This window comes from Buceros rhinoceros, unplaced genomic scaffold (genome assembly GCF_000710305.1).
Source record: "Buceros rhinoceros silvestris isolate BGI_N320 unplaced genomic scaffold, ASM71030v1 scaffold632, whole genome shotgun sequence".
In the NCBI taxonomy this organism is placed as follows: Eukaryota; Metazoa; Chordata; class Aves; order Bucerotiformes; family Bucerotidae; genus Buceros; species Buceros rhinoceros.
In genome coordinates, this window is record NW_010396962.1 from 65,215 (window position 1) to 83,182 (window position 17,968).

The 17,968-nt window shown below is 46.2% G+C and overlaps 1 protein-coding gene across 1 annotated transcript in view; it reads right to left on the minus strand.

Moving 5' to 3' along the window:
- ABTB2 (ankyrin repeat and BTB (POZ) domain containing 2) overlaps positions 1-17,968 on the minus strand; it is a 116,965-nt gene that overhangs the window by 36,395 nt on the left and 62,602 nt on the right. The window contains exons 2-3 of the mRNA XM_010146039.1: positions 7,060-7,206; positions 4,339-4,549 (exon numbers count right to left, since the gene is read on the minus strand). Coding sequence (XP_010144341.1) covers positions 4,339-4,549; positions 7,060-7,206 — 358 coding nt within the window. The remainder of the gene's footprint in view (positions 1-4,338; positions 4,550-7,059; positions 7,207-17,968) is intronic.

The window sequence follows — 17,968 nt, forward strand, 5'->3', positions numbered from 1 at the left end:
AGGTCCCTTTTGAACCTTGTAGATAAAAGCAGCCATCCAGCTGACAGCAGAACGAGCAGCCGCCTTTCTGAAGGACTTCATGCGAGCAGGGAGGAACTGAGTGATTACAGTCACATCACGGACTCCTCTAGAGAAGCAGCAAATCTGAGGCAAGTCTTCTAGGCGCCTGCACATGGAAAACAGAATCAAGCTTTCTTTTCCTTATGAGGTGGCCCACTGTGTGACTGTAGCTGGCTTCTTGCTGCATCCACAGCTGAAGAGCTGCAAATTTCCGTCAAATTGGCAAGCTTTGAATTTTGCTACTGGCAGCTGACAAATCCTACATCAGCTCTGGAATTTCACGAGTGTTTTACTGGATTTTCACTGACAGAGTCAGATGGGTACAGTCTGTGTGCTTCTGCTGATGTCAAGTATTCACTGATGTTTGGAATAAAATAACACACTGGCAAGCTCAGACAATGCGTAAAACTTGGCATGTCTGCAACACGGAGAGCTCAGAAAGGTCTGACGTGGCTGGGTCCATGGGCACTGATGGACAATCCCAGAATTACTTTTAGAACATTCTACAGGGCAACAAGATCAACAATAGGCCAACACAATTTATAGGTTTTTTTTTTTTAAATAGGGTAGCTGGAAGAGGAGGAAGCTCAGCCGACCAAAGATACACAGGTAATCAGCTACACAAGGAAGCAGGATCCAACTTTTTTGCCTGTTCTTAGGTTTTAGATCACACTAACTTTCCCACAATAAGTGCTGCATGCACATGAGAACGAAAGAGAGGTAGGACAAGGGCAGTCTGTGGTGTCTATGCCTAGCCGTAAGGTTAGACCACTGCCCTGGCCCAGGCGATTAACCTAGGGTAGACCAGTCCACCCAGCTGTAAAATGAGACTATAACATTGACCTCGGCTTGTGCTGCGTGGGGAGCAGACAAATACTCCCTAGGATAAGTATCACTGTGAGAGCATTCTTGCCTTGACACACCATTAAAAATAAAGCAAAAGCTTTATATTCCACTTGGGAAAAAGTGAAGAATGGAGAAACTTCTTTTACCTTTGGACGGCCCTTCTCAAGTCACAGTATCCCAAACAATCCCAGCAAACACGCTCTGCTGCTCTGGGACATGATCTCACACTGCGGAGTGCTCCCAAGCTCAGCCAGCTTGACATAAGCAATGGGAAAGAACCCAGAGCAGAGAGAGAGGGAGTGCCACGCGTCTGCTCACACTTCGTGGTCCAAAAACACCTTGTCTGATCTCTGACACAACACAGACTACGATCTCTGAGAAACTCAGAAAGTCTTCCTGCCCAGCAGACACTTTTTTGCAGCCAGGAAGCCAGATGTGCTCTCTGATGACACAGGCAGGCTCGTTGCCTTCAGGCACTCAGGTGTATCGTTTCTGAGGAAAGCAGCTTGTTTCCACCTCAGGGTCTAATTCGTTTGCCAAAGTATTGCACAAGTGGCACTCTGTATTTACAAAACACTTCCTCAGGAGGCCTCTTTGCCACCTAACAGCAGATGGTTTACTGTCCGTGCAGCAAAGAAGGTCATTTTGGGGTTCCAAGTGGGTCATGGCTTGGCTGTACAACAAGCAGCTGAATTCAGCATGGAAATGTTTCAAATACTTTTCTTAAGGTACGTGGGTACTTCCTCTCTAAATTCTGCTTCAGTGCCTTCACTTGGAGGTAGGTATCAGAACCAGATCTAAACAACCCACAAACTTTCCAGAGTTTCAATCTCTTGGTATCCCGAATCACTCACATGCTGGAGGCCAAAACAGAAAGCTCCTCTATCTACCAAGATCTAGAGAGGCAACTACATCCACCCCATTCCTGCAGGACTCTACAATTTACCCACCTCAGCTCTTCAGCTGCCAAGGTGTTTAGATGGATAAGGCGCAGCGCTTATAGGAGTTTAACCTGGCTCTGTTCAGAGGGGTGCTGTATCTCTAGGTGGACCGAACAACTGCAGCTCCTTCCACTGATCAACGTGGCTCATAGATCCTCTCACGATCAGGTGTTACCAAGTCTGCAGCTCTACCAGCCGTCCCTCCCTTTGCTAAATTTCTGATCCAATATTCAGTAGTGACAGAGTTACACAGGAGCCCAGACACTGAAGCACAAGCAAACGCAGAACGGGTCAGCATTATAGTCCTTGTTTGCAACCGATTTTCTTTTTTTCAGAAGAAAACCAGCTGGGACTGGGTATTCCAGAGGGAGCATAAACGCAGAAAAGAGCAATGCAAAGTTTGCAGCTGATTTAGCACAGCTTGGGGAAGAATAAAAGAACTGGGCTGCACAGCCTTACCAAGTCACATTAGGTGAACCAGTGCCCTCATCTATCACACCACGAGGCCGGCACCTCACACGCAGCCTCCGCTGCCTCTCCTCCTCAGCGAGGAAAGAGTAAACTTCTCCTCTGCAAAGCGCTGCTACCCGTATTTATCCCACTGGCTACGCTAAACAATGTCTGCAGAGCTCAGCACAGCGAGACGCATACAAACACATCTTGGAACATGAAAGGTAGGCTTGGATGTTCTTTTCTGCTACAGCGGCCAGTATTAATTTCATTTCCAGGTTTCATAAAATTTTCAAAGCCAATTCTTTAACCTGACAGTCCTCAAGTTCAGTTGTGTTTTTTTTTCCCCCCTCCTAATGTCAGTTTTTGCTCCATTTTAATATATCCTCTTTAATTTCCTTTACAGCTAAGTACTGGTCAGAAAAAAATGGCAGAAATTTCCCTTACAGCAGCTGTTATAGGATCTAGTGCGGATTTTAAAATGGAATAGAGTTGCAGCCTGCATTCCAAAAAAACCCCAGTGAACCATGGGAAGAGCATTGTTTGGGAGCAACTGGAGAGATAACTGATTTAACTCATTTTTTATCCTCGGTGTACAAAACAAGTAGCTGCAGCAACATCATCACACTGAGATTACTGGAAAGAACACAACACAAAACAGAAAGCTTAATCTCCATTTCTGACACAGGCTGGTCAGCAGCTTCAGCTACAGCTGGGGGAACCACTGGTCTGACTTCACAAAATCTGGCCTCCAAAAAGCTCAGTTTTCTGCAGTGTGAAAATACAAAATAAACCACCTTCTCGATGAAGATTAGTGAGCACCAAAACTCAGAGTTACTGACGCTGAGCTGTGCAGCCACGCCTCTTCCTATTCCTATTTCATTCAACTTCATTCTTCTCGGTTCTTCACGCTGTACATCAGTTCCCTCTCTCTGATGGCTGAAGTTCTGCTCACGGGTGGGATTGAACTTATTTGAAGTAACTTATCCTAAGGAACTTACCAAGACTGATGTTACAGAGTTTGCCTTCAGTCCAGCGTGTTTTTCTGCACCCTGGCCTGAAAATGCAGCGCTCAGGAGGAGACAGTCCAGTCTCTGTTACTCTCAGGTCTTCTTGCTCCTGCCTAGCCAGGCTCTGGCCACAAAGCTGGGGCTCAGTACAGTAAAGGCCAAGGTGACAAGAAGATACCGTGCTGTTCACAAAGCTGTGGAGATGTTCTCCTTGCCCTGCTCACCGGAGAGGTGAGAAGTCTGGAGGGGCAGGACAGCTGGCTACCAGTCTGCCCGTGAGCTGAGGAGCTGGGGGGCAGGAGCTGCCTGACCTGTCCAGGAACTCATCTTATGGCCAGGGCTCTGAGGGCTCCCCAGCTCTGCGCTGCCACCAGCCTGCCAGGCAGACTGCCAAGGAGCTGGGCAGGAAGGAAATCAGGGAGGTTTCTCACAGAAAAAACATCCCACTGGAAAATTTCTGACCACTCTAATAATGAGCCTACTTTCAGAGTCAGTTATGGTGCTGGCAGAAGGCAGGGAGACCCACTGCATTTTCTGTTTAGTTACTGGCTTCCTACATAAATTTCTTTCTATACCAGACGCGCACCATCAGCTGAAGTAATCCTCACGAAGGATGTTCATAAATCCTTTCAAACCTCTCCACAGCACACGACGTTGCTTTTCCTGAGAATGATGACAATTGTTAATTGGTGCTATTCAGAAGGCAACATTTTTTTTGGTAAGGTCTTTACTGCTTTAGGCAACCACATGTACTTTTGGCAGCATCTCCAGACGAACCTTGTTGGCAGCACACAGCATGTGCCTCGCTCGGAAAGATTGCATGAAAAAACAGCTCACTTTCCAGTTCCAATTCCAAGGCTTCGTAAACTTGGCACGGCTGACACCCTACTCTGGCCTGACTGCAGGAACAACTGATGCCTGATAGGTAGCATCCCACAAAGCTGCCTCAGCTGCCCGTGCACACACGGTTCCTCTACAGAGACCTTCTAAGCCAAACGCCCTGACCATCAGCAGCAGACCGACCTACGTACCGTTCATTGTTCAGGGTCATTCTTGGAGGGTCGAGGTTGGGGTTCTCCATGGACTCCATCTGAGGACAGCGTAGGAAGTAGTAGAGGGTGTGGAGAGCATCAGGGGACCAGGAGATGGGTTGCTGCTGCCGGGTTTGCCGGATGGGGCTCATGCCGGGGCGGACGGTGTTCAAGCACTGCATGTGGTGCATTGCCCGTGATACCAAATCACCTGCACAAAAAGAAAGGAAATGCATCTCGTTACTGTTCATCCACTGTCCCCTTAAGTACACTTCTGAACTAGTAAAATCTTCTAAACTTTTTGAACTAATAAAACCTTCTCTCAGTCACCATCCAGTCAGAACAGCTGCCTTACAGTGATTTTTTCATCCCGCTTTATTGCTGGCTTTCTCCTCTTCCCAATCGCATATACCAGTTTTTTGCCTGCCTACAAAAACTGCTGGTATCTTTGTAAAACACCCGTGGGGAGCCCCGCTTTCACAGAGCAAAGCCAGTAGCACCAGTACAAATACTTTACTCCCACTGCCAGCGTCACCATTTTATGTTATGAGATTGTTCCTGTTTCTTTCAACTAGGTTATGATGTCTTACACTTGTGACAAACTCATGATGATCAAGATAGAAATCCCTTCTCTTAGGGGTCTGCTTCTCTCGTGCTCACTAGCTGCAGGGTTCTCCAGAACCACGAGACCTGGCTCTTATTAAAAAGCCAATCTTTACCATGCTGACTGTCATGAGCTTGCCAGAAATCTGCCCCTGAGCCTTGTAAGAAGCTCAATCCAGGAGCTTTGTGGGCTGCTCAGTCCTCTTGGTCTTTGAACTGGAGCCAGCCTGCCTCCGCGTCAGAGTACTGGTGGACTGGAGGAGCCTGGAAGAAGGCGACCTGTGCATTAGACAGTTTCTCCTCAGAAAGGATTTTAAGACGGCAGATTTTTAACAAGATCACAGAGTGATGACCCCAAGACAGCCACACAAAGCTGGTCTCTGTGTAATAAGTTCGCTCTGGGCACACCCTGTTTACTCTCTTTCTATTGGCACATTCCAAACTCTCAAGAGCTTTTCAATAAAGGCTTCAGACGCTGCATCTCTGAGCAGCGCGACTACCACACCGGTCAGCCGAGCAATTGCTATAGATCACCACACATTGCCAGGATCTGTTTTTTCCTTGGGAGAATCCTCTGTTGCTGTATGTTCTACAGTCCCCTAAAAGCCTCACAGGAAACGCTCCTTTATTGTGTCCTTCAGTCACAATACTGGGAAAGGATGGAACTGAAACAGTCGCCCCATCGCAAAGCTGGTTCCTGAGAAAGCACCCTGAACTCAGCCGCGCCGCATGCGCAGCGGTAACGTCTCCCTCTGAAATTCTGAGGGAGCTGTTACTTGTTCATTTATATCTAACAGCAACACCCTGAATTAACCAAACATCCTCCCCAGCTGAACCCCTGGGGTTCTGATCTGACACAGGTTAGGGAGAAAACTCCACCGAGCTACTGCGTGCCTAAACCTGACGATGTGAGTAGTGGTTCAGATTGATGGAGGATTAAAAACACCGGTTTGCACCGTAAAGCTGTGCCACCCATTTGTGGAATAGTGCATCCAGCTTAAACACCCACTCCAGAACAGAGAAACCTTCTAAGTTCTCTGCCTTTCCCCTCCGGGAGCTCCTGACTCCCCAGGATCTAAACGTTTTACGAGAGCGTCACAAATCCTCTAGCGTTGGTTCCACCACAGAATTCTGCCCAGTTAGAGCAGAAATGCATCTGGAATTCAAATTTTCAGTTCAGAATAACGTTCCTTCTCCTTTGCACATTCACTCTGTATTTTTCTGGCAATGTGTAGCAACATTAAAAAAAAACGGGGAAAAAAGTAGGCAACTGCATCAGGAGATCTATTCACTAGACGTAATGACCAAGTTGGCCAAAGCAGGGACGAGGGTAGAGAGAGAGGAAGCTGTATTCAATCTTAGCCCCATGCTACAAATGTTCTCTTGTGTTCCAGGATAAATAGAGGTGTGTTAAAGGAATTTGAAAACCTCAAATTTAGGCAGGTTGCAAAATAAATGGTGAAACCCACAAGCTCCTTGCTGGCCCTGACATTCATTAGCATTCAGATGGCGGAGACAGGGAAAGCGATGCCAGCAGAAACGTTGTGAGGGAAAAGTAGACCAGGAAAATACAAATCATTTTTGTTTACTTTAAAGGGGCTTTGTGAGTAGTCGAGGAATGGAACATTTCATTTTGTTAGCATTCAAAAAGAACGTTTTGAACAAGTTTTTGTTACCGAAGTGCTCTCAGATTTTCTCTCCCTCCACTTTTTGTTTTTTAAGTAACCAAAAAGCTTTTCCTTGAACATCCTGCACCCTTGACATTCCCACTGACAAACGCCAACACAGAGAACCCGCTTGGCCAGCTGAGGGAGGTGCCACCAACGGACAAGGAAACCTCCAGAGGCATCCAGGCAAGAGCATCCACCTCCTCTTGGCACCAACAGCGCCAACTACCAAAAGGCTAAAAACCTCACATCTTCTACACCTCCGAGGTGAACTCGATATAAAGCAGCTTCATGAAACGACCTGATTTTCATAAACAGCACCATGAGACAATTAAATCTTACACAACGCTCGCCAGATACTGCTCACGCTGTCAACAACAGCAACGCTCCCACTGACCTCAGGGACTGGCTCTCCTGCTTCGCTGCAAGACGCCCCGGTTCCACTACTTACTCAGTTCGGAGATGCTTCCAACGCAGGTTGCCAACAGAGACTGCTCTAGAGTCCGGAGTTCCAGCTGGGCGTAAGCGTCAGCCCGTCCATCGCTGCTCACCGAGCCGTCATTGTACGGGCTGAAGTAGGCAGGCAGAGAGAGGACGCCTGGGGAGGAGAGCGAAGAGCAGACTGTTACAAGGGAAGCCACGGGAGCGGAAAAACAAGGCTCTGCTGAAAGCAGCGGTAGGGAACTTAGACACGTTTGCACCTTTCTTGGGGCACTTAAGGTCTTTTGAACAGTTCAAATAAAAAAATCACACAGTGCCGTAAATACCATTGGAATGGCTGACAGTGAAACCAGGCTCCAGGGAGCCAGGCGGGATGGTTCCACAGCCTTCAAACACTAGAAACAAATTGCAGCTGAGATAAACCTCATGAAAAGCTTTAGTGAAGCCTCTAGTATTGTTTATACAACAACGGGGCCACGCACAGACAGCTCTGTCTGAACAGCTGTATGCAGATCGCTAGATTTAAAGCCTGATTTTTAGAGGTGTGGAAGGTACCCTCAAGTCCCTCTAAGGTAAGTGGTAGCTGCAATCTTTGCAACTCGAAAACAAAACCATGGGCTAGCGCCAGTTCTTTGAACCTGCACACAGCTTCAAATGAGCAGATGGTGGTTTCCACCTTTGAATACCCCAAGCTACACCCACAAGTTTGGAGGTTGACTACATTCTCATCTCTATAAATGACCCCTCTACAAGGGGGAGAGAGATTAGAAAGATCTGCAGCCAGAATGCAAGTCAGTGCAACATAGACATCCAAAAAAAAATATCACCTCCCCTGCTTTCCACCCAGAAATCCATTAGTTGAATGATTTCTCTTCAAATTAGTGAGCTGAGTTCTGTTGCCCTTTGGCCACAGTTGCTCTGTGTGGCACAGAGGGAAGGGTAGGAATGGGACCTCTAGAGCTGATGTGAGGTGGGGAGCACGATGCGTGACCGAGGCTGGGGTGGGAGAGCAGACCTGCCTCCTCTGGTGGTACCCTGGGGTGGATCTGATGGATGTCACAGCATGATGCTGACTCTGAAAAGGCTCTGCCAGTCCCCTCGGCCAGCATCCCCGCACCCTTGTTGCTGCTCTATGTTTAATTATGGAACTATCCCGCAATCCCAGCAGCACACCCTGGCCCAAGTTTTCCCTGATTTCAGATGAGGACACTTAGGGTCACGACTGCCTGTGCTCTCATCCTGCTGTATCCTGTATTTCTGACTTCTCAGCTTTGATCCGTGAGCAGCCACACCAACATATTTCAGCTTGGACCCACGTTTCCTTCCCACCCTCACCTCCTGACCCTGTTTCAGTCTTAGACGTGGGGACCCTTTACTCCTATTGCAGTGACCTCCTGTCACATAGGTGCTGTGTATTCTTGTCCAACAAACCCCTGCTAGCTGAAGGGCGGCGCATTGTGCAAGACCTTTGTTTCTTTGTCTTGATGTTTTCTTTAGAAACGTCCGGCTGAATTTGTCTCTCCTACCCTTTTCACATCCTCTTTGCATCCTGCTTGGTGGTAACGCCAAGGGCTGCATCAAAAACTTCCTGGATGTTTGGAGGATAAGGGAATGATTTATCCTGCTGTGGTGGTTCACTGTACATCGCTTTAGTTCATGGAGAAACCTCTGCCAATGCCCTCCATAACCTGAATAATTAGGAAGTCGAGGCTTTAAGAGCTAACAGAAGCGATGCATGCAAACGAGAAGAGCTTGCTCTAAATGCACTGCAGCCTCCTCTACAGAGCCCGAGCCACTTCCTTTTCCATGCTCAAGCCATGAAAGGATGTTTTAAAGACATATGGATTGAATTTATGGCAGAAGGAGAATGAAAACAGACTGATTTGTCAAAAGTTTCAACTAGAGGCATATAATTCTGCAGAGGTGACAACAGAAGCTGGCAGTTACATCGCTAGGCCAGGCAGAGGAAAATCCAAATGGGGCACGTTTTTTCTGCCAGCCAGTTTGAGTTGGTTCTGTTTTCTAACAAGGAATTAAAAATAAAGATTTGCAGACTGATTGAAGTTGGCTCACAAACGACACAACGTTTTCTCAGTTTTTCAGTTAACGGTTTGCCAGGTGCTGTGGGTAAAAGGAAACAGGGATGATTTATTTACTTTTGGAAAAATCACTCCTACAAGATAGTTGCGGACGAGATTTATGTTCTTGTCTGCCTTGGTACAGCCGAGGAATATCCTCTATGTACGAGAGCAAAGTAAGGACGTTACTGAGACTCTGGGCACGTGCCAGCGCCCAATGATGCCACTGGGGATTTTCCCCAGCATCGCAGCAGGGTGTGAATCAGACCCTCATTACATCAGATTTCCCACAGGCTCCCCACAGCTGCCAGGTCTCCATAGGTATGAGCAGGCCAGGGAACGAGAGACCACACCTCTCGGCACTGCTTCTGAGACAGACAGGGAGCAGCGACCCAGCGGGGAGTGAAGGAGGAACTACCACCCCATCACTACATCTCACAGCGCATTAATCAGGATTTCCTCCCCAATGGGTCTCCAGTAACTCCACAGGGTTGGAAAAGCATCATCTTTGCTCTTCAGATCAGCGATTCAAGCACTCTTCTGCAGTCAAGCTTTGCCCACTGGTCTGATAATTAGGAACAGCACTTAATCTTTAATACCAATTAAAAAACACTGCTTGATAACAGGCAGCTGCATTGTGATGACCGCTTGTACCCCAAATGGCAGTACCCGTTACCCTCTCCCCCAAATCAAGAAAGCTGCGGTCAGAAGATGTTACAATGGTATAAGGCAGAAGGACAAATCTATCTGGCACTCCCACTTCTGTATTTTTTTCAAGGCAATGCTGGTTTTAATCATGGCTAGCTAAATAAGCAAAACTGTAATTGAAATAAACCCATTCACATCAACAGAACTCTGTTCAAAATCATCTTAAAACTGCCAATTTATTTCCTGACCTTCAAGAATGTTTTTTCTCTACAAAACAACAATGTGAAACAGCACGGAATTACTGGGCAGGAACGAACACAGGGACATACACACCTCTGCTCTTACAGCGTTTTCTCTGATTACAGCTGGTTCTTACAGCTGGGTTGCGTTTCCTACACATCCCTGGCATTCCGGTCACAACTTTTTTCTTACTCAACCAAGATTTTAAGGATGGGGTCCAAGCCCAGGTGAAGTTCCTGGGAGTGTATTAATCGGAGCGTGGCTTAGATCAAGCCTCAAGAGCAGAGGGAGCTGAGAAGTCACCTCTCTAGAATGGCGTGAGGCAACACCCTGTAGCAGCCCGACCGAGAGCACATTCGTAGCACCGCGGTTCAGGACGGCTGGCTAACAAGTTGTTTCTGATATTTCCAGTCTTTGAAATAGCAGCTAGAAATAAAGGCATGTTTATTTACCTCAGTTAATAGATGAAACCTGTTCCTGGGCACTTGCTGCCAGGCAGTCACGACTGGGTGGAACTCCCGTTAAGCAGCTCCTTAAACTCCAATTACTCCTCTTGCTTAAAGATTTTGAAATTGTTGTCTGTAATTTGATGCTTTTTAATAGCAACTGAACATGTTTCCACAGTCTGAGCTAGGTCCAGGGAACAGTCTGCTCACACTCTTGGACATCTTTCTGCTTTAAGAGGTGCAGCAGCAATGCTGAGAGCTTTGGCTGTGACGTGATTGCTCCCATGAGCAGGGCTGTGCACAGCTCTCGCCCGGTTCCCCGAGCTGGGCAATCAGACCAGTCCTCCAGCCAGGCAACTTCTGTAAGGAACCCTGGGTCCACTTCTGATAATCCACCCCATGCAAATACAGAATTTTACCTGAATTTTATTACAAGGTTTGAATGTTTAAAGTCCTTATTTCAAATGAAGTACCCATCTTATCTTCACACGTCATGCTCTTTGCACGTTACACTCACCTAAAAGGACTAGCCATCATTTTTACCTTGCTGTAATGATTTTCTCTGCGCTTTCTCTCATCTAAATCCTTCACGTTGGGAGACAACTTCCTAGCAATTAACTCCTCAGCCATCTGATGACTTTCAAACACTTAGGTGCTGTCTGGAGTTAGGATGGGGCCACTCCCAAGCGGCACAGGGCCAGGGAGACGTGTGTGCAGAGCACTCAAGTTCTGCTCTCTGGGATTCCTCGTGGAAGTTGCCCATGGTACTAACTCCCTGATTTTGGACTGGTAAGGCAAGGAATCAGGAATACACTTAGGACAAAGGGTATACACTATAAACTACAGAAAAAGTGCCTTTTTTGGTAGGTTTGGTAAACTTAGTAAAGCCTGTGAGACAATACAGTGTATACTGATTTCTCTCTTTGGCCAGAATTTTGCATAGTGCCTAAACCAGTGACAATCGTTACCCATCGCTGCCATAATTAGCACAGCAGGGAACAACTACCTGTTTGGTAAAACCAACCAGAATCGAAAGCCCTCAGAAAACGCAGGATCCTCTTTATTAGAAATGGTTTCTAAAAGCCACGTACGTGAAACCAGAACTGCTGTGAATGTGCTCGAAAAAGGTATTAGGAAAGCAAGTAACAAAAAAATGGTCTTGTGCAATGTTTGGCTTGTGAGAAGTTCCAGGAGAAACATTCTGTGAGGGAAGAACAAGAGCTGATCCCAGCAAATCGAGCTGCGATTTGGAACACCAACATTTTGAAGGCTCTTGGTGATGACCTGACTGCACGGAAGCGAACAGCCAAATCCCACCGATTTCAATGAACCCAGTGAAAACCTCATGCAGTTGCAACTGCAGTTCCCACACTGAACTATGGCTGTGACATCAGGATGGCTGTCACCTTGCACAAAGTCCTGTAATTCTTCATGGCAAGAAGCATTGAATGCTCTCCTTGTTTTTTGTTTCCCATTCTACCCTGCCACACAATGCCACGCAGTTCCCTCTTGCCAATCAATTCAGAGCACAGAGCACCACCTCGAATTAATGCCAACGCCCGGAGCTCTGTTTTCTTCTTACCGACCCACCGCCGCGAGGAGAGCTCAACCCTCCTTTATTTTATGAAATGAAATAGGATCATTCTGACGGGGTATAAACAAACGCTCCCCACCTCTCCAAAAAACAGGCAGCCAAAGCATTGCTGATAGAAGTCACTCAAATCTAAACCCATCGGGCTCTATAATCCATCACAGTCACGCTACAGAAAGACGTGTGATGGGCAAACAATGTGTATAATTGCTAACATATAGGAAAATAACGTGGCTGCTGCCATGAAGCAGGCGGGCATCGCTTTCAGTCTGTCTCTGTCAGCAGTAAGAAAAAAAAAAAAAATCAAACACAGTTGCTTGTATCTGCATCCACATTAAACAGTAATTCTTGATTTAAAACAAGAGGAAAAGCAGAAGAGGAACCAGCTTTGAGCAGAGAGAGATCTCGAGATCTGCTGCAAGCTGATGTCCTGATTGGCTGCTTCTGAACAGGTCTGTCCGATGCGCACAGCCCTTACACGGGCTCTCTGTCTTGGTCTAACTGCTTGTAGAGACAATGTCCCCTTCAAATTACAAAATGCAGTTTGCCTGGACTTCAGGAACGTCATCAGAGACGCATTGTCTGAAGGCACACAGACTGGTCCTCCAGCAGCTCAATGTCACCAGGCTTTGCTTGACTGGGAGCATCACAGCACCCCAGAACAGAGCTTCAAAGCACTCTCAAAAATCCATTATCGCTTTTCTGGGGTCCAGGTCACTGCAGCACCTCGTGGTCCAAAAGCAGTGGAGCTCGCAGCTTCTGCAGCGCAACAGCGAGCTGTAACACCACTCTTCTGCATGCCCTGCCACCGAAGAGCGGAAGCCTACTGAGAGTTGCTACAAATGCTTACACGCCTCCTTACTCCTAGGTTACTAACTGTGCCCTGTCTTCATCCTGCACTTGCAAATGTTTGACATGCTTTGCCTCACTTTTGCTATGGAGATGTGGAACTGGGCAGGAACGTGCAGGGGAGAAGGTAGGAAGTAGCCATAAGAACTATTATATTTGAAACCAGCTGCGATAGTCGGAACTATAAATGTAGGAGAAAGGCCTTGGTTTTGTACCAAGCCAGTATTTCCTGAGTCATTAATCCCACTTCCACATCCCTATGGTCTTCTGGACAACCACTAACCTGGCTTGGCCCCAAGTGCGTAACTGAACATAAGCACAAGGGAACATTTCAATGACTTCCAAAAAACACAGCAAATTTTATCTTCAGCAGCTGCAGCAGCGTACTTCGCAAGACAGAAGGTACCAGTGCTTTTATGAGCTGGTGATTGTCCTCATTTCCATTTCCTAGATGGAGAAACAGAGACAAAAGGAGGAGAAGCAACTACCGAGCTCATGCATCAGAACCAGCTCTTTGCCAAGCCCACTTCTCCCAGTTCAGGGTGCCCATACCATCAGACTTCACCCGTAGGAAACTGGCCGACACGGAACCAATGCTTTCACAACCTGAATCCAGAGACTACCCTGCTGAGAGTTAAAACCACCTACATTTCTAGAACTCTTCTTTTCACGATCCAATAAGGCACATTAAAGAGGAAAACCCATACTAGGCTATAAATACCAACGAAAAAAAACCAACAGAGAAAGTTTCATGAGGCACAGTATAAATAGATTGTGAACACTGCGAAAGAAATACAAAACCTGCATCCTGTGCCAAAAAATGACTGTGCCCCAACAGGCAGAAGTCTCAGCATTAATTAGTTGTGTAAACCCCACCAGTTTACTCAGTGTCCCAGTTCACTTATCTAGAAAATGGGGATATTGCTTCACTCCTGTCAAGGGTAGTCTGACAGAAACAGCGTTCTTGCTTAATTTCTCTTTCTCATCTTACTCCTTCATGCTACTCCACGTCTCAGCAGTATTCCCATCTCCCACATGAGTCAATAGTCCATTTTTTGTCCCTTAGCAACAGTCCATCTTTCATTTCCGTGGTCCTTTTCACCTTCAGCATTCCCAGAGCTCTCCGAGACACAGCTACTTCTGAGATGAAAGGACACGACATTGTGACAATGGATAATTCCACCTTAATGGAGCCTAAGACACAAGAAGAGAAGCTTTACCCAACTGAGAGGGTAAGAAAGGCAGAATGGATTTAAGCCTCAGAGATTCTGATGTGGGTACAATATTGAGATAGTTTTTCTGACAAACCCAGCACAAATACCATAAAAAATTGTAAAGAAACAATACACAGACACACATATAAGAAACAACATAGGAAAGCTAAAAAAACCCGTTTTGTTTTTTTAAAAAAAGAGAGATACAACAGGTAAACAACGGCAGCTCCAGAAGCATTGAGCCCTTTAGTAGCATTACTGCGGAGATTGGAAAGCTGAGAGAGAAGAGATTTATATCACTTTCTCCATTCCCTTGGAATTCTTTAGAAGTCTCCAATTTAGGTGCTTTTACAGTAAAACCAGCTTTATTTGGAGTAACCAGTGGGACTGGAGCAACTGCGTGCACCAGCTCGAGCCCTCGTACCCTCCACAATACTCTCTTCTACTCCGTTCCTTATTGTTCACTGTCTTTCCTGAAATATGGTCTTTGAATCGTGCCCAGTTCTCCAGATGTGGTCTGACTAAGCTCTTTGTACGTGCCATAATGACCTCTCTTTACTTGTCTTCAATTCTTCTATTTATAAATCCCATGATCTGTACGTTTGCCAAACACAAAGAGGATAGTAAATTTATATCCTCTGTCACTCCCAGTTCCTTTCTTAGGGAACGTCTAGATGGAGAATCTGACCGGGGCAGTACTCTGGAATATCCCCTGCAATCCCTTCTCAGCTCTTTCAGAGTAACATTTGAATGCTCTTCCTCTGTGTGACCCCTGCCCATCAGCTCCTGCCCACAGGTGAGCCCTTGGCCTGATAAGATCTACCCTCGTCAGACTCCTCTGGATGTAGTAAACGTATCATTGAAGTCAAATTTTAGAAACTATGGTCACTTAATAATAGACATCAAGACTATAATTACATCAGATAACAACCTAAAATATCAGAATGCTACAAGAGCTGTTTATTCTGTGCTTATTTTTAAAAAGCCATGAGGAAATAGGAACGCAACAGCAACCAAACTGCTGCCGCTAAAGTCTTTTTTAGACCTCTCAAGGATTGTCTCCAATAGCTGTCACCGACACCGGCCCTCTGACACGCGGCTGCGTGGGCTGATTTTGTCAGGGTGAAATATGCAGTTGCTCAATATGAGATAGAAATTTTATTTAAGTGAAACATGGTGCCGTCCTGAGACCATGATGTCTGACCTCAAGGGCAAGGTCTGGAGTCTCACTAGGACGATCACACGCGTACCATGCTGACAGACGACAGTGATTCAGGTCGTGACTCACTGGCCAGACAACACACAACTCTGGGCAGGCGTACCCCGGGTAGTTCACAAGAAAAAAGACATTACACTGTAGATTCGATTCCTAGAGTTTAGTCCCCACCACTGTCGCAAGCATAGCTACAAGTGAATTGCTCACACCAGAGGCAGTTCATGAAGCACAAGCTTTGTCGTATTCAGCCCAAAACTGCCTGCAGCCCAGTGTCAGCTCTGGTGAGCAGAAGCACAAACTCAACCCTCCACCAAACAGGTAACGCTGTCTGTGTTTGACGCGAGCCACTGGACAGGGTGTACTCTCTGGAAGTGGTTTGATAGCACTCAGCAACAATTCTATCCCAGAACAGAAGCTACTCCTCATTTTTGTTTCCTCAAACTAACGCTTGGAAGCATTCGGCAGGTTCTTCCCCACAACAGAGCGAATCAGTCTCTTACTAATGGTACTATTGCGCAACTTTCTGCTTCCTCACATCAAAGCATCCTGGAGATCTTGTCAACAATGACCAGCCGCTTAGACATGTGGAAGTGGAATTGAGCAATTGCACTTATTCACCAGCTGCTGAATTTTGCCCTCTGTCTTTGCACCGCCTTTGCCTATTTCTCACATCTAACATCTCACATCTAACAGACCATTTCATACCACCCAGGTTCAGGTTTGACTTTCTTCCATGATGTCCACCACTTGCTCTGGCTTCTAGCTCCTATTTCACTCCCTGCTTCTGTGTCTCCATGCTTCTTTCTCATCCCTCCATCACCTACTCATCACCATCATGCTTTAACTCTTCCAGCATTCAGCCTTGCGAGGCCCAACAACAGTTATAAATGAAAGTAGATACAACATCTATTTCTGAACGTCCCCTTTAGGGCTAGCAACACTAAGAATTTGGCAATATTTATGAAGCTTGTGGAAAAAAACCCCAACAACTCCAGTGACAAGGCTCTGGCCTGTCTCTCCCATGGCTTAAGTGCCAAATGCATTTCAAAGTCTCCAGTCTCTTGGTTGTAGCCATTTATAGTTTGTATAAAAAGCATAAATTGTATACTTCCATTAGAGCCCTAAATATAACTGCCCAGCAAGTATTAACGTTTCAAACAGGACCTCTTTGAATGCTGCTTTCCAAAGAATGCACTCTATTATTTACAGACATTTACATTAAGATCTAAATACTTGGTCAGAAAACCACTCAGATTAATGGATCCCCCAGCATTGTTTTATAACTCCAAATAGCTCAGAAGAAAAACAGGTTGAAAACTATAAAGAAAAACTATATTTTTATTCTAAACCAGCATCTTTTTTGCATAAGCGTAAAAAGCAGCAACGTGACAGTGCTCGGACTGGATGGGCATGGGAGAATCTGGAAACGCTACCACATGTTCCAGTATTTTAACAGCATCTGTGTAGAGGATGAAAATTAGAATTTTTTTTTTTTTAAACACATTTTGATATCTTCATTAACCCCATCTGCCACATACCCAGGATGGGTTCAACCATTCAGCCCCAAGGATTTTGTCAGCACACTATCTTCCTGCACGTGAGTTTCCAGTCACACCGTTTCACAGCACGCAATTATTTTCTTTATGCTCAGAACATTATTATTTATAGACGTGACCTCCTTCAGGTGAGATGATGAAAAAACAGCAAAAATTGCCTTATGGCAGAAGCAAAAAGGCAAGTAATTTTTAGAGCAAGAGGTTCTTGCTGCTTTACAGTTCTGTGTAAGCACAAGGACACTGACGGTGTCCCCAGGAGGAACAACACTGAGCCCAGAGAGCGCGCACGCACGTGTCAGAACAGCTTTGCAAGAGCAGAGCCGGTGCTCCAAACACCAAAGCGCTTGTTCTCATGGACAATAAGCAACAATAATGTCGTGATTTTGTGCACACAATTCTATCCAGAGAGAGAACCAAAATAATTCTCTCTGAATGTTATGGAACCCCCGTTGCTAACTGCAGAACAAAGTGGCGTTTCTGGCGCTTTGCCAGCCGGGCAGCTTGGCCCCATCCCCATCGCTGCCGGCAAATTCTGCAGGACCTGAGGGGGAGGAGACAAACTCTGGAGCACCCACCTGCTCATCCGTGCCTTAGGCCCGTTCTTCCAAACACCTTTCAAAATCAGGAAGCCAATTATCCTTCAAGTAATCTTAAATGATGCGGTAAAATAACTTGCCCACGGTCACAGCCAGCAGGACCGCAGCAACCCGCTTACTCGAGGTGACCTGCCGAAGGGCACGAGCTGACCGCAAACATAAAGGCAGGCAGCTATGATCATTCTGCATTCCTCCCCCGCCTTTCCAACACTGAACAAGCCTCCTCCTAAACAACAAGATATTCCTAGGGCAGCATCTCACATGTTGGGGGTGAAGATTAAGATTACAGGGAACCTTCTTACAATTCTTTGGAAAATAACTGAAAACTAGCTCTCAGAGGAAGAGCTTTTTACTGACAAAAAATAACAGAGCTGGAAAATTTATCCTTTTAAAATAAATGTTCATAGCACTCCCTCTGTCTATAAACCTTAAGATAAAATTCGTATCTTTCATTTTGTTAGTTCCCTGCTGATCCCAGAGACTAT